At 43.0% G+C, this 24382-nt stretch overlaps 1 protein-coding gene across 6 annotated transcripts in view; it reads right to left on the bottom strand.

The window, feature by feature from the left end:
* robo1 (roundabout, axon guidance receptor, homolog 1 (Drosophila)) overlaps positions 1 to 24382 on the bottom strand; it is a 219884-nt gene that overhangs the window by 36608 nt on the left and 158894 nt on the right. For all 6 annotated transcript variants that reach the window (XM_051397087.1, XM_051397090.1, XM_051397088.1 and 3 more), the window contains 2 exons: positions 5900 to 6057; positions 1139 to 1259 (listed from right to left, as the gene is read on the bottom strand). In XM_051397087.1, the coding sequence (XP_051253047.1) occupies positions 1139 to 1259; positions 5900 to 6057 (279 nt within the window). The remainder of the gene's footprint in view (positions 1 to 1138; positions 1260 to 5899; positions 6058 to 24382) is intronic.

Here is a 24382-nt window from a genome sequence, read left to right as displayed (position 1 = left end):
TAATTAAATCCGTTGCTTTGATTGCCTCAATACATTTTGGTTTTGTTCTTTACAGTAAGGCTTTAGAGCTAAGTTTGAAATTAAATGGAAAATTGAAAGAAACCCAGTGGAAAAAGCCATCTTGAAAATAAGCTTAGTTAAAATAATTTAGGTTCAGGTCCTGTGAGGTGTCCTGGAATAAAAAATAATGAAATAATGCGAAATAATCTAATTGGGCTTGTCTACAGAGACACGATATGTGAAGACTAAAGCCAATTTATGGTTAACACATACACATTAAAGAAGTCAAAAATACTGTCTAGACTAGACAGTACACAAAGACAGGAAACAGACAAGGCAGTATATTAATTGAACAAAGGACACTGAACAAGACCTGACAAAGAAAGTCTAACCGTTCCTGTCATCTTGTTAATACCGTCACACTAAAGTCCGACTCCCTCTGGTCACCAAATCAGTGCAGGGTCACCACAGCGCTTCTAATCTCTTTATTTATTTATTTTTGATTTCCTGAGGCTATAAAAATCATTGCTTGCTTTGAACACATTTAAACAGACTTGGTCCCAAAAACTAAACCAGGTGGTTTATGATTAACCAGAGTTTCTGGGTTTCTCACTCACATGGACCAACACAAAAGGCCTTGTTTAAGCCCTGACAGTATTATTTCACTATAATTATTTATCTTTACAAAACCTGCTTTGCTGTTGTTCTGTTTTACAGATTATAAGAGGTCTCTGAGAAGAAGAGGTGGATGAATTAAGAAAGCTGGCGATAAAATCAGGAGTCTGGACATGCTCTGCACTTGGGACACAGGAGAGGATCAGGGTCAGAGGTCACTCATAGTGAAATAGGGTGCAGCTGGTCATATGAGAGGAGCTGCTGGGGCCAGCGTGGGATTCATAGCTAAGTGTGAGATTGGAGGTCATCTCACACTCTATCTGATAAAGGTCAGTGACACCATTTAGTTCCCTGGGAGATAGACATTCAAAGCTTAACATCTGGATTCTGTTTTTCACTGCAGACAAACAGAAGAAATAAATGTGTGCAGATGTGTGTGTGGATGTTTTTGGGTTGTATGTGGGCAGACAGTAAAGTAGACAACAGATTGAGATACTCTAATAGAGAAAAAAGGATCAATTACCAAGTACTGTAAGTTCAGCTATTTCACTTTCACGTTCTCCAACCATGTTTGTGCCAACGCACACATACTTCCCAGCGTCACTCTTCCGGGCATTAGTGATCATCAGCTTTCCTCCACGTATCTGAGGGGAATAGAAGAGGAGGAGGTGAGAGGCTAAACATCGAAAAACAGCAATATTAGAGTATGAGAGACACTTGGGGCCTGTGGTTGACACAGCGAAAACAGAAAACAGCATAGCTCAAACATTACAAAACATTTCCTGATTGCATTTAAGAATGCCTGAGAGCATTCACTTACCAAAAAGCCATTACAACACCATGATGAAATGTACTCACAAACACATAATGGCTTGGTGCTAAAGCGGGTTTTTTTATTTGATTTTTTGCTCTGAGCTCACAGAGAGAAACCAACTGGACTACTCTATCTTTCTAGTTGCTTTTTGCTGTTCCCACTCAGCTTCCACTTGAAGTCTAAATCAGTCAGCCTCTTCCTCCTCTGGGTAAGCTGAGCCAAAGAACACTTTCCCAATCCAACACAACTGCAGGTCCCTGAGGGAACACCTGAGGCAGCGCAGGACTGCAAGCACTTTTCCAGTCGCCGCAAAGAGCTTCAGGACAGTTTCATCTATTATTGCCGGGAATGTTGTAAAGAATAGGTTTCTTAGAATTGTTTCTGTGTATGCATCAACTGCTAGTGAGAGCAAGTGAACATGTATTCAAGCACACACACCCAGCAGTGAGTATGTGTTTGTCCAGGTGAATGTCATGTCTGTTATTTCCCAGGGCTTTGATTACAGGCCAGAGGAGGTGCTTTGTTCTCAGACAGTCAGACAGGCAGCCCCAGCCCCAGCAAAGGCCCCTCAGCCCTTCTCTCAGCTCACAACCATGCCAGTCAGCGCAGAGACAGACAATAGCATGGTGCACCAATGATCTCTGCGCCTTGATGGGGCTTAAGGTTTTAAATGCACACATCAGCCTGCAAGACTAGGACCACCACCTGCAAGCCTGTAACCGATACCCTCATTAGAGAACCACTGACAGAGAACTTGACACACAATATTGCAAAAATCTGCTTTCCCTGTGACTACAATGTTAAACTCAAGCCCTCCGACATGTATGTTCACATGCAAGCTATGATATGTCTGAGTAAATGTACATCACTGTACTTTACATACTATGCATACAGTCAAGTTTTAACCACTTGCACATGATGGACAGTTAAAACAGTGTGTATATCATATATCACTTTTAGTTTTTATAAAGTAGCCAGGGTAAGTCAAGATTCTTGAGGGACAACTTTGCAACCGGACACATTCTTCTGGTTCTGAGGCATTCCTCAGCCCTTCACCCCTATTTAATATTCATGGTAAAGCAGGAGGTAGAGAGACTTGAAGAGGCTGTGGAAGGCTGGCTTATTTAGGGCACCCTGTGGTGCTGGAGGGGTTTCAAGTATCATTATGTTACTGTTTGTTTGAGGAAAGGCTTAACAGCTAAAACACTGTGACACTCACAAAGGCCCAAGGTCAGGGCAGACCATACAGCAGAGAGAGAAGGGGGTGTACTGTTGGGTCCACAGGGTTTTAACATGAGGATCCACTTAAGGCCCCGTCCACTCTATCCATATTCTTACCTCTGTGGCAGTTTCCCATTCTCCACAGGCATATTTGGAGTGCCAGAGCAGCGGGGACTCTGAGAGCTGGCTAAAGTAAATGAATGCAGCAGTGGCCCTCTTTTTCTCTGCATGCATATCCTCTCCACAAAACGCAGCGGAGCACACAGGCTGCTAAAAGCCCCAACAATCTGACCATTATCCCTGCATTACAGGGAGATGGCTCTATCCTGTTGCCTTTTGTCTTATGTCATTTGGCAATGCTGATAATGAAAAAGCCCCTATTCAGCATCTACTCTGTTAGTATTCACACAGCAGTTCATTTTCCAGACTGATAATTAGCCACAACTATTGCACAAAAGCACGAGGACAATGTGCTGCATTTTGGCCATTTATGATGTTGCCGACAGACTATTGCTCTAAGCAGACAATGGTCCAAGCTTAAATACTGGCATTTTCCAGTTTCACTTTATTTATCATTTACTCATTTTTCCTGAAAGACCTGCTTGACAAAGTTGAGAGGAATGTGGCCAGCTGCTGCTAGTGGCACAGCAGCATTACAGGGTAATAGACCTACCTCACTTTTTATGGCTCAGTGGGAAACTTTTCACAACCACCCCACATGAAGTCATGGATATATGTGAGATGGCACACAGCATGTCATTGGTGTTTACACACAGCTGACTAAAATAGATAGAAAAACAGAAGGGTTCCTTCTGATGTGTCTGCCTCTCTCTGAAGTGCGCTCCCTCCTCTTTATGCTGCGGCCACCAAAGCCAAGCCGACCCATCCCAGTAAAGTGCAGCACAGAGAGAAAATCCCCACTGCAGGTGGTTTGGGACTTTGCTCTGATCACCAGTGATCACCAAGGAGACTGCACGTTCCAGCATGTTGCATGGTGGGAGGAATGGACTAAACCAAACACAACAATGCAAAGGGGCCCTTTGACGAGCTCAGCTGTTCATCACATTATAAAGATTCCACCCTCTGCTTCCCCTCTACAGTCCTATATTCATTCATACCAAATTTACTATACCATGAACAAACTATGGATCGCCCAATGATTGTCCTATTTCTAACACAACTGTTAACATGGGCTTCCACAGGACAGCGTACAGACTCAAATCTGTCAACACAGTTGATTACACATACTTAGTGCTACTTTAAAAGTGGTCATTTGGGAATGCTCAGTCTGTGAGGTTTTGTGCTTGACAGTACGTTTATAGTGAGCAACACCAGCTGGTCCACGCAGCACTGTTAAATCTACCAGACCCTATTCTCAGTTCCCCAACACTGCTGCAGGCTACAAGGACACTCTGAGTCATTTAGACTGTGTTAGAGCAGCAGTGTTCACAACATTTACTCCAAGGATTTCACCCATCAGTGCACAACATAACATATACAGCAGCAAGAATAAGTCCTTACTTCCACCATGCATGGGGTAATATGGATGTTATTGTAAAAATGACTTATAAACAACAGAAAGAGTGTGTGTTTGTGTGTGTGTTGTAAGTGGGGCTAAAATATAATTATGGGAAAGGCCATGAGCGCAAGAGCACCATGCATAATACTGAGTTGAAACAGGGCTGCTTTATCCCCAAAGTACTTCACCTTTAACAACTATTAATAACAATGGGTTTGCAATTAGGTGATGAACAAAAAAATTAAAAGACAGATGATAAACTAGATGAACGCATGCATTTTTTTCATTGGACAGTGGACAAATAGGTAGTAAGGTGTGCACACAGCTAAATACACAACACATGCATAACCCAAATGTGTAGAAAATACAAGAGATACGGAGATAAATCAAAGGCCACAAGAGTTCACTACATGGCATAGAGGTTTCGTGCTTATCAGTAACTGACTTAACTCAGGGACAGATATGATTTGATTCTCTTTAAAGTGAATAATGCGCTCGTTTCTTTCAATTATGCTGCTCAGCGGCCAGACACGGACTCTTAATCTTCTGCCTGTGCAGCCTAAAAAAATATATACAGAGAAAGAATACTCGCATTGTTTAGGAGTTTGAATTGCGATCAGGGCTCAATGCACCCAACCTCTACTGGCGCTCACTGAGCAAAACTGTGTTTAGTCATGTACAGTCCAAGACAGCCAACAGCAATAAATCACTGTTTTAACTTTTAACCGAGTAATGAAAATGTATTTAGCACAACTAGCTCAGGCTGGATTTGAGCACTATACTACAGGCATACAGAGTGGAACATCTTTATTAGTACGCTGTATTTATTATCTGGGGAAGATTTGATTTTCCATGACTGTACTGTGAAGTTAGCCATCGTCAGCACTTGGGGACCAAACTATTTGACTGTTCAACAACTGCACAATGTGCAGAACCTGAAATCCCCAACAGGCTGATTGTTAAAATGGGATCCAGACCTACATCTAACTACTTACTTCTCACTACCTGCCTGTGTTAGCTGAGTGCTGAGTCAGAGTATTTAATTTCTCTAAAGCACACATCCAATCAGTATAATCAAACACAACTAAAAGTCTCTTCCTGCTTAAGAAAAACAACTATGGACACAGAGTCGTGTTTGGTTGAAACAGTTTGAACTAGTATTATTCAAGACAGGCCTTTGGTAAGCAAGCATGTATGGCTGATTGAAACTGCAGGGCTAGCTGGGCTGTTGTTTTAATTAAAGCTGAATAATTGGTGGTTTGGTTGTAAATCAAATGTAGAGAGTTGTTTAGAATCTGCATGCACTGCTGCTGCTGAGTACAACTTTCTTCTCTTTGATTCTGGTCAGCTCATTTCTCCCTCCTGATCTATGCTTCTCCTAGTTGATTTCATCAGCAAACCATCCCTGATCAATGCACTGCTGCTGACTGAAGGAGCAAGACTGATTCTATCTACCTCAGTCATTAAAGGTTGTAGCCACCAAAATAGGCTGTTTTGGGTTCGGTAATTGCAATATGTGAATAATGAGACAAACAAATCAATCTTTCAACAAACACTGAAGTGGTGGTAATGACTTGGCCTGCATCACTGGGTCATTCTATCTCATACATTTAAAAACATCATCTTTATATACAAAGCAGTCTTCAGGCATCAGTAGATGAGCCTACGTGTCAGCAATAACAATGTTAAAGTCACTGCAGGTTCCAGAGGAAAAAAAAAAAGAGTCTTACAGTGATTCTCTCATCTCGGTCATCAATGTTTATTCCATCTTTTTTCCATGATATGGTGGGTTCAGGATGTCCACGTGGAGGTTGACACTCCAGGACTGCCGGCTCTCCAGCTGCCACGATCACATCTGCAGGGTTTTGTCGGAAGTCATCACGTAGAACTGCAAAGAAGAAAAAAAAACAGACAAAATGTCAATATATCCTATATATAAAAAAAAACATGATGAACAGTTAAAGATGCAGGTGATTGAAATTAATAAAAAACAAATCATAACACTTGTTGTTGCTACATTTATAAAGCCGAAGGCAACAACAGTCAGCTTGGTTTGAAACACAATTAGTTCTGCACAGATGAAAAAATGTAAGGCACACATCACTATTGATTTAATGCATCCAGCCTGCCATGAAAACTGTAACAATCTCACCAAAACCAAACCATTGTATTGACTACATAGAAAAATGGTATATAGGCTACTGCATATACTGCACTACACCTCTTGTTTTAAATGGCCTGCTTTCTCCCATATAACCTAACTTTCAATAAGCTTTGCAACAGTGATGATAAACACATATCTGTGCCCATCAACATCTCTAATAGCAATGACCTTCCTCTTTGTTGACCGAACTACACAGACCTACATATAATCATGCACACACACACACACACACACACACACACACACACACACACACACACACACACACACACACACTTCAGTATACACTGATCATCACCTCTCCATCATCGCTTCTTCATCTCTCCCTGACACTCCATATTTACATCCCCTGCACTCATACACCCATGCTATCATAACATAGGTGAAAATCCACATTAGATCCAATCCACCATTGCTGCCTTTCTAAGGACTTTCGTAGGATATGATTCTTATTTGCATTGATTTTCCCTTGATGAGGTGCTGTAAAAAAGATGACACATGGATTTTCATTATTTAGACATAAGAGATCCACAGCTTCTCATTTCTAAGTCTAATTTGATGCCGAGTAGATGTGAAGGTTTAAAGAGATGAACTGAGAAATTCTGATTTTGAATTGGGGCAGAATGCAAAATTACAAACCTGCCTCACCTAAATTCATTAGTCTTTTCCCGCCTGCCTTATCAGAATATCAAATCAATATCATTACAAACTGGTAGCTGCAACAAAGCAGATCAATGCATATCTATTTTCTGAGGGGCAAAAGAACCACCTATCTCCAGACTCCATATCTCTGGTGTTACAGATAAACTGGAGGTTTATTGAGAGGGGAGAAAATAATGAAAAAGCAACAAGCTCCCTTCTGCACACAGTGTGCCAGTAATCATTTTCCCAGCTTCACTGCGTATACATATAAAAACATATGAAAATAGTGCTTGTAAATTTCAGGCTGAAATTCAGACCACACACTAAGTGTGTGAGGGGAGTGCAGTGTGCACATGTGCATTGTTATCCCTTTGTATGTATGGAGAAATAATGTGAATGTATGCTTATGTCTGTCTTTTGGGGATAAAACCGAGCATTTTCCATTTGTTGTCTCACGCTCCTCAGCTTGCTAAAAAGTCACCTCAGTCGCAGATCAAAGTCAGGCTCACCCCAGGACCCCTCACCTACTGACAGCCAACAAATTCCGAACTAAACCCTTTAAGCACTTAATTGGTCATTGCCGAGCCCATATACTGCTCTCTGCTTCTTGTAACGTGGAGTGGGAATCCAATCCAACAGGAACCTGATTTCAGAGTAAGATGGGCAGCGATAGCTTACCCTGTCCTTTTGCTGCATCACACCTACACCGCCCTACGTACAGCTGTAACATTACGCAGCCTCAATTCTTAATATTTATCAGAAACAAAGGTTCTCACATATTTTGTGACTCATATGCTGTGACCGCCTACGAGGAGGAGGCATACTTCCACAGATATACGCACAGTATGCTGTACACAGATGAATAATGATTACAGTATGTGTGTGACCCTCTAAATTTTCTACAGCCTGATCCAAGTCAAACTCAGCACTGCAGCTGCATGATGAGTGAGCTCATTTGGTGTGGTTAAAAGCAGTTACAGCCATGCAGGAATGCAAATGTAAACACTAAACATCCGATCCATTAGAGCACCAGCTCCATCTGAAGAAACACTGTCTCTATTTGTATCAGCAAGTTCAACCTGACGAGCTTTATTGTAAATATCAGCCTTGAGTATCAAGGTGAGTCAAACATCGAAGATGCAGTGTCCAGACTTGGCTTAGATAATATTCAAAAGTGCCTTTTTTACTTCAAACTTCTAATTTTCTTGTTTTTATTAAGTGAGTATAACATTGTAAACATACTGCATAAGCTGGTGACAATGACCTGTTGATCAAGAGTATATACTTAGTAAAGAGAGTGTGAGAGAATACGTGTTTTCCCTGAACAGCTAATGCAAAGCCTGTATTAAGTGCTTGGGTGAGTAAGTCAGTAACGTGTCCTCTCAGTGGGTCTCTACCCACCCTGCTGGCCTCACTGTAACTCTTTCAGCTTACATGCAGATGCATCTGTCCCTCTGAAAAAAAAAAGGGATTTGAGAGGAGGAAAAGAGGGGAAAAATGGGATGCTGCATTGACTATTTGAAGGCCCAGGGGAGAGCTGGCATCAGCCAGTGTTTACACCAACAGCGCAGTGACCTCCACCGCTCCTCAACAGCACTCACTCCCCCACCTCGCTGCCCTCTCTCCTTCTCCAAACCAACACCTCTTTGTTATAAACACAGCTGAGTGCAGCGCAGCAGACAGCCCCGAACATCTGCGTAGTGGAAAACAAAATCCTCTGGGATGGAGGCAGAATGAGCAAAGAACGAGACAGAGGAAGCCAGACAGTCTGTCAGACAGACAGACGGACCCAGATCTCGATGGGGTACAAAGCCCCAACTCTTCCGCCAGAAGCCCTGTCAGATCCAGAGATGTGGTGGAATCAGTTGCCTCTGGCCCCCCTGGTTTAAATAAGACATCCAGCGTCCCTCCTTCTTATATACATACTGCATGAGGCCCTGCTCGCCTGCCTCCCTAGCTGTTCTTGTTCTAGGACCCGGAATTGGGTGAAAAAATGGGATAGAGAGGCTCTCACGCTGTGTGCTGTCCTGAAAGTGTGTGTGTGGTGTGGTCTGTGTCTGTGTTTGGGATAATGAGCCTACTCTACCATTCTGTCTCTCTAGTGAGCCTGCAGCTGTCCCCTAGCAGATAATATTTCCTGCGCTATTAACAGGGAGGCCAAGCTCAATGTGTGTGTGTGTGTGTGTGTGTGTGTGTGTGTGTGTGTGTGTGTGTGTGTGTGTGTGTGTGTGTGTGTTTGTGTGTGTACAGAGAGAGATTTTCAGTTTGCGGTTTAATATGTGGAAATGGGCCAAAGTCACAGGTCCCAGCATGAAGACGCCTCTTTGTCCGTCCTGGATTTGCTCAAATATGCTGATGATGGGATGAAACAGAGTGAATATCCGGACCTGGACAGATATCAATACGCTTTCTCAAGGTAAAGGGATCTTTTCTGAATTGCATTTCCTCTTTTCAGAAGGCTAAGAACAGAACATAACCTATCTCATCTGGCTGACATGCCTCGCTGCAAGACAAACAGCTGACTGCGCATAAAACAACCATATCTATCAAAGCAGAGGTTTAGTTTGCAGTAGCAAGCATCTGTTGGGCCCTGCCAAGCCCAGTCTGACCACACTCTACTGTACTGTATGATAAATCGTTCCCCAGGTCCACAGTAGCAAATTGGAGCTATGCTGAGGCTAACGCAATTAGTTGCCATCATTTCTTACATCCAAGCCATCCTTTAAAGGTCAGCTGAGATGGCTGCTCTCAGCTCTAAAAACTCCCAGGTTCATCGCCCCCACAAACTATCCCCCGTCAACCCACACACTCGCACATAAGCTTGCACACACACACACACACACACACACACACACACACACTCTTTTCCTCAGGAAATTGAAAACAGATGTTTAAATGTCAAATTAAAATGAGATTCCTGTGCTGCCCCTCCAACATTAATGAAAATGAAGACTTAATGCCACACACAAGTCTGGGTGGGAAGATCAGATGAGCTTTGTTCTGAGGAAATTAAACCAAGTACAACAAGCTTCCCCGCAAATCTTTGGAAGGATACAAAAACAGACCCACCAGGGAATTAAAGATTTATCAGAAAGCACCCAGAGTCAATCCTGCAGAGACACAGAGCACAGCATGGGTCTCGCCTTTGGCTTAGGATTTTTCCTTAAAACATAATGGACATGTGGCCAGCCCCTTAAGGGGAACAGAATGAATGATAACAGCAGGGAAAGGGAACTAAAGACAGCAAGAGGAACAGTAGAAGCAAGGGAAAAGAGAAAATCTAGTCCATATAATGCAAGCTAATCTATTTCTCTTCCTTGTGGTCTCTCCTCCTGATTCTCTGCTTCTTTTAAACTCAACAAATTTGCTCTATTTGCACAAGTTGCCACAATGTCAGGCTATCAGGAGTCATCAAATATTACCTGAAAATATCAAATGGCTAAGCAGCTCCAGATGTTCATGGTTTTATGCGACTGCTTAAAGCCTCTGCTGCAGTAGAATCACTCTCTCCCTCTCTATTCATCTACTGTAAAGGCCTCTCTTTGATTCAAGTCATTGTCTGAATAATAACAAAATATAAGAAAAACGCATGGATATCTCAGTGATATTTCTCACATATTCACAGTAGCTGCAGCATAATAAAATCTGCCCAATCTGGTCAAATGACAAATTTAAGGTTATTAAAAAAGGGCTTACACTGGCAGAGCTCCCTTCCAGTTAATTTCTACTCTAATTTCAGCTGTACAACATAATTCCTCTGCCCCTTCATGAGTGTTTATGCCATAAGCAAAAATTCACAGCGCAGCTATGTTGTGTGCTAAACTCTTCCATATTGATGCTTTTCACCTTGCCTCCAGCTCTGTCCTGTGGGACAAACACCTCTCATTCTCTCCCTCCATGTATCTCTCACTTTGTCTCTACTTTTCTCTCTCCCCTCTCAGCATTTGACCCCCTTATCTTACCTCTCTCTCAGCTCACACACACTGAGCAGCTTACATCAAAGACAGGCTCATAGCGATGGTGTGTTAACCCATGCCACTCTATTGCAAAGGCTGTTGCAGGTAGATAATTTGCCAGCGGCGTGCGTACAGTATGTGAGGGTTTGCACTGCATAAATCTGTAGTTTTGCTGGTGGGTGTGAAGATATAACAGGACTCCTACTGTACTCAGGAGAATCACAGCCTCCCTCCTCCTACTCATTCCCTTGTTCCCCCCTGACCCCACCACCCGGGAGATGAGATTGGACATGGCAGACTCTCCTCTCTTTCTCAATCTGGCTCTCGTTCCTCTGCTCTGAGCTCATGCCCTCTTGCCCACCCTGCAGACACACTATCCTATCCTGCAGCGAGGCAATCTGCACCGAGCATGCATATAAGACTGCCTGATATAGATATAAACTTCACGGCTATGTACACATACAAAAATGAAGAAATAAAACTGACAAGAAGAGACGTTTTAAATAATAGAGAACATAACAATAAAGCCACTTTCCACTCCTAAATGTTATGTTCTTTCAGAACTGAATTTATAGATTTCACATTTAATTCCAAATGCCAATTGATCAATCATGTAGAAAACAATAGCACCTCTCTAGACAACCGTGACATTCAATAGGAGGTCACATCTGCAGAGTCACATTGGTAAAAAATGGTTGACAGGCTAAGTGCCTGGTTGACCGCAAGACACCTTGTGGACACCCGTAAATATGTCAACAAGAGCAGACAGACTATTACCCGACCGGCCTTTAGGGTTTGCACCTGCACACCCCGAAAGCCATGAGGTCATCCTCCAGAGTCAGATGTGATGTGATGTCATTGAACAGAGACAGGATGCTCCTAGCTCTTACAAACATTCAGAGCCATAACAATAAACTGTAAGTCCATTAGTAAATAAACAAAACACAGGCAGACATGTGCCTGTCAACATGTTCTCTCAACTTGTCTTATTTTTACGGTATAAAAACTAGACTGGACTAAACAGAAAAGCACTGTATTTGAAAATCATTTAAAGACATCTCAACATCTTGGTTGCAGATCAGATGAGACTGTGACTGTGGCCTTTTTTTACTAGCATCCACAAAATGGACAGCACATGTGCTACTAACTGTAAAGCTACAAATGTAAACTAGTCCATGTAGGGAAATGAATCAGGCAGGCCTGCTGGTGTGTGGATTGAAAGAGGGGTATGGCGAGGGGAGTAAAGGCATTTACGCTGTGCTTTGCCAGGTGATTACAGCCTATACCTGGCACTGGCAGCAAGGGCAGATGGCTTAGCGAACCTTTCAGTGGCACAGTGGACAGCATGTCTGCCCTCGCTGTGGCCCAGTGAGGCTGCAGAGAGCCAAGTGCAGAGGGTTCAATCCCAGCACTTCATCCTCTACGTTACACACTTCAGCAAACACATGAAGACCTCATGCGCATTAGTATCCAACAGCAATTATGTCTGTACATAAAGAAACACAAACATCTGCACACACACAGGCACACACACATACACCACATAAAGGAAACCTTACCCCACAGCCGCAGAGACAGAGAGGCCATTGAGTGCCTGTGTTTGTTTAAATGGTCATAAGTCTTCTCGTCAGGCTTGGAGAAGAGAGATGGCGTTTGGCGAACACGGCGAAAGGCACAGAGGGCAGTGGGGAGGCAGGTTTATGTGAGTGACTGAGTGAGTGAGTGACTTGGCACCTCATAGTTCAATAAACAGTGCCTGTTTGATTGGAGTGCTGTGTGAGCAAGAGTTGGACTAAAATAAAGAGTGTTTCGAGTGCTGGGAGTGCACAGGCAGGAATGTTGGAGAAAAAAAAACACTGCTCGAGAATGACTATAACGAAAATGTTATAAAAGGGAAAAAATACAAATCCCATAAAATCCTAATAGGAACACCCGCCGCCACAATGCAAACTGTGTAATAAACATCTGTATGGGATTATCACATTTAAATTTAATGATTGAAAAATATAGACAAGCCATTTGTGGATTTGTCAGCTTCTGACAGATCAGCCCCGTACACTCTGTGCATATGAAACTGATTTCAAGGCTGTTTTGATTCTGAAGGGGTGTGTTACCTGTTGTGGAAACACAGCATCAAGTATCGTGGTTACTAAAAGCACTGAGACATGTATAGTTTTCTCATTAGGGGCTGGCCAAGCTAAATAAAATATTCCATTTGCACAGCATAGAGCTGAAGCCAATGGAATTCATTCTGTTTCCATTCTCAAACTGTATTTTAGGTGTTTCACAATGTAGTAAAATAATAATGAGGGAGATAACGGTGGGAAAAGCAAGTAAATCAGTGTATTTTAAGTAGAGAATTACCTTAATTTGCACTACCCATACAGCAAAAGATGACTTAAAGGAAAAGTGTGTAGGATTTAGTGTCATCTAGCAGTGTGCTCTCGCCTCACCCTCCCATTTTTATAACACAGAAACTATAGTGCCTATGAAACTCTGGGCTAGTGCAGAAACATGGGGGTTCAACATGGCGGCTGCCACGAAAGGCGACTTGCACATCTGTAGACTAAAACAACTCTTATTTTCAGGTAATTATACACAAAAAAAACAACATACATATGAATATTATATTCTATTTCTGGACCTTAAATGACATAGCTGTAGCAATACTGCAGTAGTCAACACTGAGTTGCCGGTACTTAAAGAAGCATGTCTATGACATGTCCTCATTTATAGGTGGAGCTCTGCTGCCTACTCCCTGAGGACTGAGGAATTGAGAACCCCAGCTCTCATCACTCACTGTGTAGTCTTGAGCCTGAAGCTCAGTGCATAGAGATACAAAAGAGCAGATGTAACACTATAGTACACACACACACGTACACCTGTAAAGTATGCTCTCTCATTTTCTGTCTCTTTCTCCCTCTTACACACAACACAGACTGAGGCTATGGGGCTATGATCTGCCCTCTGTGAATTGTGTTATGGGAATAATCTACTCCCTGTATTTACACATGTACACAAAAAGAAATGTGGTTGTGACATCAAAGCCAATCTTGAAGGAAGAGAAGAGAAGAATAATTTAATCAATGTAATTTACATTTTGCTATTTGACTCTATGTATCTCTTTAAGGGCCTTGCTGTAAACATTTCCACTCAAACTACTTTCTACTGAAGAAAGAAACTGCTGACAGTGTGTTCTGTGGTTAATCCAGAGTAATGGGGACATAGATTCTGGAAAGAGATGTTGCTGTTGAATTTTTTAAACGTAATTCTTCAGTGCTGTGAGGACCATAAACAAAATCTACTTCCTTTGTATTGGGGTAGAGGCAGAAAATCTCCTCGCCAAATAAAGCCGTCTATCTGCATGGCTGGATACTACTTGAGGTAAGTGAGAAAATATGTTTTCTTTTTTTGGGGGGAATTTTGGTGAACCGACCCTTTATGACCCTCTTTTTTTAATTTTCACTCTGTTCTCACTGCTGTTCTCTCCTTTCTGCCTGTGTTCAGCTTTACTAGACTGTGCTAGTCTGTCTGAGTCTTCACAGTGTAATGGGATTTTACACAACACAGAACTGGTGAGTATATGCAGATTGCACATTTGTCACCATAGAATGCTCATTACAGTAAATCCCGTTACCTCCAGAAAAGCAGGCGTAAACACGGCAAGAGCCATGGAATATCCTTATCCACTTTTGCCTAAATCCCCGCTACGCGTTTTACACAGCTCAGTTCACATTGTGTCAGTTATGTTTGCTGACAATATCGCACTGTGAGCTGCCCTCCCGTCTGTGTGGCCTCACCAGTTAACCCTCTCCCAGCATCTGCAAGGATGAGGGCCTTATTAAAACAATCTTCCCAATTAACATTCCTGGCCCCTGGAGCCCCACCAGCCCTCCCATTGGACCTCCTCCATCGCTCCTCCAGATTTGACCCCTCCTGAGCTCTACAATGACAAAGAAGCTGTGTATGACCCGGACCAGGCACGGGATCCTTGATTATGACTGGACGGAGAGGGGGATGTGAAGCAACTTGTTTTCCTCCCTGAGGAACCAAAGATCTGTGTGGTTGTCTGTTTTTACATGTGTGTTTATGTGTTCATTTGTGTACCGCATGTGTGAGAGGAAAAGAGAATTCGGGAGAGAGGAGAGAGAGAGAGAGAGAGAGAGAGAGAGAGAGAGAGAGAGAGAGAGAGAGAGAGAGAGAGAGGGATAATACAGGACTGGATAAATGAGTTAGCACTGGTGAGGGCAGCGCAGTCATCACAAACGCTACTAATTTGATGTGACATGCAATGATATGGGCTCATTTGCAGAGGCTGGATAGCTCATGATCCCGGGCAGGAAGGAGTACTGTAAGAAGAGCCTGTCAGCTAGCTAACTCACACCATGAGAGAAATTACATTCATAAACACAGCCTGCTTTCCTGCAGAGTAGCATTTGACCTGCCACTTGCTCTCATCTGATCACTTTGGAACATCTGCAGCAGATCTTTTCACTTCTCTATTAGCCTGAGATCTCACGACCAGATTAAGGGACGCTCCCCAGTCTCTCGCTTATCTTCCCAAAACAAAGATATATTATCGGCAAACAGCAGAGACTGATACAGTGTTATTCTATAATGATGCTGTGCAAACAGGACCAGGTCACGGGGAATGAGATCCTGGTGTGGAGCTAGAGATGAGACCTTTTACAATAGCTGCGGGCCTGGCTTTGCTTCAGAGATAATGGAAATCACAAACATTATACAGCGCCTGCTTGCTTCAACTCAGCTGGACCTTCCAGCAGTTAATGTACAACCACTTCCCAATGCTACAGCAGAGTTTGGCAGGGTCTAGTATATTTGTGTGAGCACTCATGTATAGGTAGATGTGTTTGCTGGTGTTTTAGTTCTCTCTACTTATTAGGCTGCCAGTCTGTTTGGGCTACACCTTATTAATGCATGCTTAATGAGAACCAGTGGACATGAGGTACGCGGATGTTCTCTCCGTAGCATATGTCAAACAAACTAATTCAAAGCAGAGATGTTAGAAGTCTCGCTTTCATCTTCAACTGGGGTAATGGAAATCATAGCCTAATACACTTAGTTTCCAATAAAAGTCTAATTTGATAGAGGTTTAGGAAACAGTAGGAGTGAGCAATTGTTGTGGAGAACAGTGTGTCTTGGTCGGGACAGGACTATAAACTAGGATTACATCAGCGGCTGTTGCGGAGGTGACTGGGGGAGAGTAATACGATAGCGGCTGTGTGGAGGGAAACAGGCAGACACAGAGGAAAATGGGGAAGGAAAAAACACAAGGGGATCCAATGTAATGTTACAGCAGATCCCTCAGCCTTTCGTCATGGCCACTTTCATTTCCACCATGCTGATCCCTCTCCAATCACTTTACCAGGCACAGGGGAGACAGGGAGAGAGGGAAGGAAGGAGTAAAAGGGACAAAGAGAGGAAAAGGCTTGTAGAGGTTAAATAAAAGTGTGGAGGTGGGGGGTCCTCCAGAGATATAGGGCACAGGAATGTTAAAGAGGGTGAGACAAAGCAAATAAGGGTACCGGGATCCAAACATGTGCTGCAGCTCCAGAGGGGCACATCTTTCTCTGATCAGTTGCCGTCCCTGTTTCAATGGTTTCCACATGGACCATAAACTCTCCCAGATGGACCTCGGGAAGATGAAAAGATGTCCATGCCCCTATCTAAGAGGGGATCTGTTACAGTGGGAAGAGATACCGAAAAGGAACGGAGCAAGGGAATGCTGTCAGAGATAGTGTGCCAGAAAGAAATAAGAGAGTTGAAATTTCATCTTTCGCACTTGCCTACCACGTGAGGGTGTACGCCTACGTGATCATTGCCAAACACTTTGGTGCTATAGCTTTTCACTACATTTGTCAAGTTGTCCAACATGTAATATCAAGCATTGCTGATGCCAAGGAGAAAGTTTTGTAAGTGTGCCAGAAATTACCCTGATCCCTGTGAAATTGACACTGTGTAAGGTTTCAAGACTGATGTTAAGCCCTGGATTTTCCATCTTTACATTTTCATTAGACAAGGCACAGACAAAAGAGAAGTGCCTTCATAGTTTTTTTCCACCTTTGTTTTATGGTATACTTTGCTACTGTTAACATGGCTGAAACATCCTGGTGAGCTGATTTATGATCCCTCTCTCCAGGGTATAAAGCCAAGCCCAGCAGCGGGGGAAATTTAGGGCTACCGCACCAACTCTACTCAGAGAGGACTCTAAAATATCTGCTAGATTTATAGAAGTGGGAGAGATATCTCTTCCTCCTCTGAGGTACTGTGTTCCTCTTGCTACTACTTCAAGCCTGGCAGCCTGACTACCCTGATGAATAGATAATAGTGTCAAGGTGAATTCTGTCTTAAATGCAGATTTGGAGCAGAGCTTTTGGTTTCTTAAACTGTATTTGTGCTCCAGCGTTGACTCTGCCTGTCCAGTCAAAGTCTGTCATCTTTCTATATTTGGCAATGCTTTAATGAAGCTCATCTTCCAAAAACCACAACATGAAACTCCCTCTTTTATGTTTTTTCTCATGTCAAGAAATTTCTCTCTGATGAAAAACAACTAACTCATATAGCTGTCCATTAAAGTCACATCTGTTAAAATCATGTTTACATTAGTACTGTAATGTTATGATGGCTGTATAATGTAAAACAACATACACTTGAAGGATTGTTAAGAGATGATGGACATCTGCTGGCTTTACTGGGTGACATTAAAAGAAGAATATTAAATACTGGTCTCATATCTTTTCAATCCCCTCCCCAGCTGGCCCGCTCTCTGTAATACAGCTGGTGATGGGTCTTCAAAAAATCGACTACTGAAAAGTTCACATATGAACACATAATCACATTGAAGAGCTACTTCTGGCAGCTAATTCTCTGGGGAAGAAGACAACTCCTGGCAAGGATGATATGAAACCTATCAAATGTACAATATAATGAACTTATTAAAGATCAGCCGTTGGCATGTTTCAATTTTCTTTTAATAAAAGCAACTTATCCTCCTGCTTCTACTTTCTATTTTATTTTCTCCTTCTCGTTTCTCTGTTGCCTAATCTGTTGTGGCTGTAAGTAGGAATGTAATTTTTATTCAGACAAAGCTATTTATTATACATTTTCATGCAAAGATCAGCGAAGAAGCTTTAAACCCCCACCCTTAAGTCTTATCTCTTCCCCTCTCCTCCTCCTCTGCAGTGTTTTTCAGAGCAGGTGTCTACAGGGACAACCAAGCAGCAACCTCTAGTTCACCCCTTCATAAAAAAAAAAAAAAATCCTACTCAACGCGGATGCCATTCCCAACATCTAAAGCCATGTGGTCAGCCCAAAGCCCCCGTGCATCATAGACAGAATACTCTGAAAGGAAAAGAGGAGCCCATCTGGAAAAGAGGAGGGGCAAGGAGTGAGGGGGAGAGGAAATATAAGAAATGGAAGAGAAGGAACTGGTTGGATGATTTGGAGGATAAGGGAATGCAGGGCAGAATATTAGGGGGGTGGGACGGGGGGCAGATGTTTTTCTGCCAAAGGGGGATACAGACATGCAGCAGAGGTCTGAACTGCTAGAGTGCCGACTTGGGTGTGCTGTATAAATCAGACTATAAAAAAGATGAAGGTAAAGCAAGAGCTCATGTGAAGGACAGTTTAGACCTTGTCAGTGTAATATGATGACACATATAATGTCATACAGAACTTGGCTGCTAAATGCTTGGCTGAGATAGCAGTGTGTGTTAGCCTCCAGGTTCCACACACAGGTTTGAGGGAGTGCCGGGTTCAGTGTGTATTTGAGGTCAGTGGCTGTGTGTACACACACAGCAGTGTGTTAAGAGCTGCCTGGCTGTGTGGTCAGTGGTACATCTCATTAGCACCTGCTGACCCAACCGGTTCACCGCACTCATGGAGCAGTAGAGTTGGTGCGTACAGCAAGCAAGCGTGAAAGCAAACATGAAACACTCTTCTGTGCCAGCAAACAAACTGTCCCCTGACAGAAAGAGAGTATGAGATCAACAAGGAGGGGAAGAAGCCCCCACAACCATCATCATCTCTCTCTCTTCAACAAACTCAACATGATCGGCAAAGAAAGGTCAGGACTCAGCGAGCAGATAAACTCTCCCTTCGTTCTTCCCAGCTTTCCTGAGATAAGACATGCCTATCGTGCCTCACATGGGGAGACAATTTACAACAAAACGCTGCCACCACCTCCCCTTTGAGCAAATCATCAAATAAAGCCATGTTTAGTTTTTGCCAAGCCCAAATATGCCAACAAAGCTGTGATAAGAGTGCGTGCAGCCAAAAAGCTACATAGTGCTCAACAAAGGGGAAAAAGTGAATCAGGGCAAGGATGTGATGGGGCTTGTTGCCCTCTGGAGCAGCAGATGAGGGTGTTCAGTTTGTTGTGGAGAAGAGAAAAATAAAACAGAACAGTTCACCATGTGGGTGAGACCTGCCTGGGAGCACAGGCCATATGGGTGACATCAATATAATGTTCCTCGACTATTTCAACTGTGAATAGTGTTTTACTCTGTTGGGTTGTAAAGTAGGTCTTCTCTGCTAATTGCAGCATGCAAGAGGTATGTTGTCTGTTCTAATGTGGCGATGAGACGGCCTCATGATGTCTCCACAAAAAAGACTACAGCATGCCATGTCTCATGTCATTGACCTGTCCTGAGCACATAGCTGCAAACATGATGAAGCCAAACACATTTGATTTTGGTGAAGTTGGTCCCCTGGCACCTTCCTTTCTGATCAACTATCTACATCACACACTAGATGGAAGGCTATGATTAGTTAGGGTCCAATAGTCTGCTTTGTCTCTAAATCATGGCTCATGGCAAGACTCTTTTATTGTCTAATCTGACACAGTGACCATCTCAAAGGGCAAAAATATTGTGTTGTTTGATCCTGACATAACTCAGACACTCAACAGGCTATTAGAGACTTTATTCCACCTGATTTGCATCATTTTGGAATGTGGGATGAAACTGGCACACCAGGGTCACATTATGTCGGACGGAAAACTCTACTAAACACTGCACATATTTTTACTCCCCCTGCAACCAATTGGATCTGCCCGCAAAGTTTAGCACTGATTACAAACAGCCCCCCACCCCCCACCCCTCCTGCATCACCAGAGTCCACATGCCTTCCATTGTCCCCCACCATGTTGTCTGTATCTGGGAGAGATAGCATCTCAGCAAGCCCTCTCTGTGGCTTTCCTAGATCATCACAGCCTGTAGGACGCAGCACACCTGCACAACAGACAATAGCGATGGCTCCTATAGATTCTGCTGGTCTTTGAAGTGGCGATGGATGTGAGCTCAATACCTCAGGCTCTGTGGTTTCAGCACGCAGCCTTTGTGATGAGAGACTGCTTTGAGATGAGTCGACCAGAGCTTTTAAGGACGTTCAAGTGTTTGGTTGACCAGCCATCCCACATCAGACAAGGTGTTCACATGAGACGTACACAAAGCAAAGATTACCAGAATGTCTGAAGGGGGTACGTGCTACGGTGCTCATCCATTGCGGTCTGATCTGTCAAATTTCCATAGCACAGTTAATTGGCATGGGCTCAGGTATCAAAACAGAGACAGTGAAAATATATATATTGGGGAGAGACAAATGATGGAAGACGACCCGAGAGCTACAGTATGTTTGGGTCGGGGTGGGAAAACATCACTCAGAAAGAACTTTACATTCCACACCAGATTATCACAGCCACATCTAATGTCTCTTCCCTCAATCTGTGGTGTTAGCCTATTGCCTAACAGGCCTTCTAAGAATAAACTAGCTGTGAAATATGAAGTAAAAAGCAGTTACTTTTTTTCAGATTTTGAAGAATCTATGAATTATTCAGAGACAACTGATGGCACTATTTTCCCCTCCATCTTCCTGCTTCTATCCCTTTCTCTATATATCACACATTTTGTCTCATCTGTTCATCCCTCCCTCTCTCTCATGTCCATCCTGTAGGATATGTAGCACTACTGTTGTGGGAAGATTTGGGGAAGAAAAAAAAAAAAAAAAAAAAAAAAAAAAAAAGAGGTGCAGAGTCTGAAAAACGAGTGTAACACTGTGACTGACTGGTGCTAAAGTGGACACCTCACCTCTTGACAGGGCTACAACAAAGTCAAGTGAGTGGAAACCTTGACTTGTAAACAGAGACATCCCAAGAATGCCAGCCGCTGCTCAGTGTCAACTCTGTCATCATGTGGCTAAAAACGCAGCAGTGTTGTCCTTACAATCCTGCTCTCTGACCCTCTACCTATCACCACATCTATTTCACTGTATCTCCTTAACTACGCACCATCAACACAGCCTTAGAATTAGAACTCTTTTAACCGTAAATCACAGTTTTCTTTGCTTGCCTAAGCGTGATACTGTAAAAGCCATTGGGGAATGAACCAGTCACAAAAGTGCATCTTCCCTCATTGATGACAGACAAGGCCATACAGTATGTCTCCGCATAGTGATGAGTAATGATCTCTCTGGGGTTCTTTGCCTCATTGCATCTCATACATACACACATTTTACTTTATGTCCTGCTTTCTTGCCATACAACTTCGCATAAAGAAACAAAAGCAGACAGTTCCTGTTCATGATGTTGGTTTCCTGCTGGTGTAACTGCTTAGTGAGTGAGTACCTTAAAATGTGGACCAAATTAGGCATTACAGCTGCTGTTTTTATCTGTTTTTCAGTGGTTGGTTCGCTGGTTATCAAGTGGTGGTCTGTTTACATTATTAGCAAAATGCCTGAGAAATAATGTCAGCTCAAAATGTTATGCAGATCCATATCCAAGTTTGTATTTGTACTCCACTTTCAAAACACATTTTACATGCTTGAATAATGTTGAATATGTAGGATGGGATAATGTTTTGCTTCAAACTTCTTACTGGGAGGTTAAAAGCACAAACTAAACTTTTTTTTGGCAGTAGTCTGCATAGAGCAAATTCATTTTAAGCCAGTGTACATTCTGACAAATCCTACGCACCAGCTTGAACTCCAGAAAGACATTTGTGAATATTTACTTGGCCCACTTCCAGTTACACATTTTGGGTTGTAATTTAGGTCGCCAAGGAATTGTGAATTATTTGTATTTATCAAACATTAGCGTTTCCAAGTTTTCACTTCCTACTACCTCAAACAGTGCAAGTGATTACTGGGCCAGATGTTGGTTATCACTGTTTTAAGTTGTGAGGCATACATGGGGATATGATTCTGTGCAAGTCATTTGACCTGAGCTGTCCTCTCCTTTATCCTCACTGTGTTTTCTCTGATTCACGAAAACTTGATCGTGGTGTGCCAGCCCAATACACACAGGCACAGGGCCAGCCACAGAGGAGGATACAATCCATGAAAACTTAATTTCCTGATGTAAAGCACATTTTTTCCCTTCTTTCGCAGTAATAACTCCAGTAATGAGAAAGAAAATGAAATAACTTCTAGGAATAGATGAAGCATGACATCCATTCACCAACTAGGCCACATGCTCTGATTCCCCCTCTGTATCATTCAGGCCTTCACATACACATATAAGCATACACATATGCTATTAAAATGCCACACAGGTATAAGCAGGACACCGGGTGCACTGCTACAAAAACACTGCTACTTCTGTCACTAATGTACTCCAAATTATGTGCTTCAAACGAGTCACCACCACTAACAAAACCCATTGTTTAGAATGGCTGAAGTAAGGACCGGCAGTGATCAAGCTGAATAGAGTAGTAAGAGCAATCCATAGCCACTCAACATGAAATAGAAGAGCAATGCCCAGGCTGATGAGGCCCTCCACCTTCTCATCTGTCCACTAAAAGCCCTCTGCCACTGCTTCTTGCATGCATCCTCATCCACCCACGCCCTGAATAAGCCAATAATGAGCCCTGGGATAATGCATAGAACAACACAATTAAATCCGAAATGGACAACTCCCCACTCCAGTCCAGGCTCGAGCATGAAAACAGAGCGCTCACTGTGCTGATGTCCATCCTACGATGTGAGCTTGACCACTCGAGCATATATATTGTGTGCCTCTCTGTGTGTGTGTTTGCTCTAAGAAGCAGAACAGAGTTGACAGCTCCAGCCAGTAGCCCTTTGACCTGTGGCCTGAAGGCATAGCATAAGACGGCAGTGCTGGTTTGCAGTAAGTTCCTCCCTCTGGCACAGAATCCTTGGCAGGTCACCATGAAACACAAAGGCCACAGGCTCATGGACCTGATCCAGGATGCCACGCTTGGTTTGAACTCTCTCTTGACAAAGAGGAAAAAAATAATTTCCCTCTAGAAAATCCTGGAAGAAAGGGAACTGAGGAACAGTTGAGCAGTTTGCTGCACTGTAGTCAACGAAATCTAAATCAGATTTCCGCTCTTACAAGCCAACCTCAGCTCACAATAATAGTTTCACAGAAGCAATATTTGCTTCCAACTACACTGTGTGCGAGTTAAATTGCCAACACAATGGCTCATTTGTTATGGCCCTGATATATTTGTCTTCTTCTGTCTCTTTTTTCTTTGGGCCAAGAAGAAAATCAGTCTGGGTTTCTGCGCTGCCTTGCCTTTCCCCATTTCTGTCACAGCTATTATTTCATGAAATCTGACTCCTGGTATTCAGTTTCTTTTCAATTTCCTTTTCAGAAAAGCACAAGCATTCCTTCTTCCATGTCAACCACCTCTTAGTGCACAGCACAATGTGCCAAAAATATCTCCTCTTAAAAATACATTTAATTAAATTTACAATTCCATTTCAAAATAGATGGAACAAGCTTTGCTTTTTCACAAAAACAAAAAAACCCTCATTCTGGGGCTTCAGTCTGCCTTTGTTCTACATCCCTGTCAGTCTATTTATTTACTCCTCAGAGTGTTTGTGTTTGAGCACTTGTTTTGGACAAGCAACATGAGCTCAACAGACTACCCAAGAGCCCCTGACAGTCCTCCCATAAATTCCTTTCCCCAAAGATAATATACAGTCTAATGTAGAAGAAGAAAGAAGCTAATTGGCCTGAAATCAAAGCTAATTGGCTTCTATTTAGTCTCTTCCTGTCCTAGAGCAGTATGGACACTGGGGGAATATTCCCTGGTCCTATTCACAGAATACCACCAACAAATAAGCAGTTATCAGCAGTGGGAGTGTGATACTGGACTGTATCTGTATCTGCAGGGTGTGGTGAACTCCTGGCTGAGCTACTGGGAACTAACGACCTGACCTGTGTTTGCCTGCACACTGCAGGCTTGGCTGATAGATATCTCTGTCTCTGGCAGTTCCCACCATAAAGTCTCATTCAAACTGCCATACTTCATCAGGGGAGTTACCCTACGACCTTCCTCCAGCTCCCTGTGGATCATTTTCTAGATTTCTTTCTGGCATGATGTTGTAACACTTCCTCTGTGTGTTAGTATGTGTGTGACTGAGGGCACAATTTACACTAGGGAAGAAAGGGATGTCCTCCCTTATTT

Source organism: Dicentrarchus labrax, unplaced genomic scaffold, assembly GCF_905237075.1.
Source record: "Dicentrarchus labrax unplaced genomic scaffold, dlabrax2021, whole genome shotgun sequence".
Classification (NCBI taxonomy): Eukaryota; Metazoa; Chordata; class Actinopteri; family Moronidae; genus Dicentrarchus; species Dicentrarchus labrax.
Note: the sequence above shows the minus strand (reverse complement) of the source record. Positions and strands in the feature narration are given on the sequence as shown.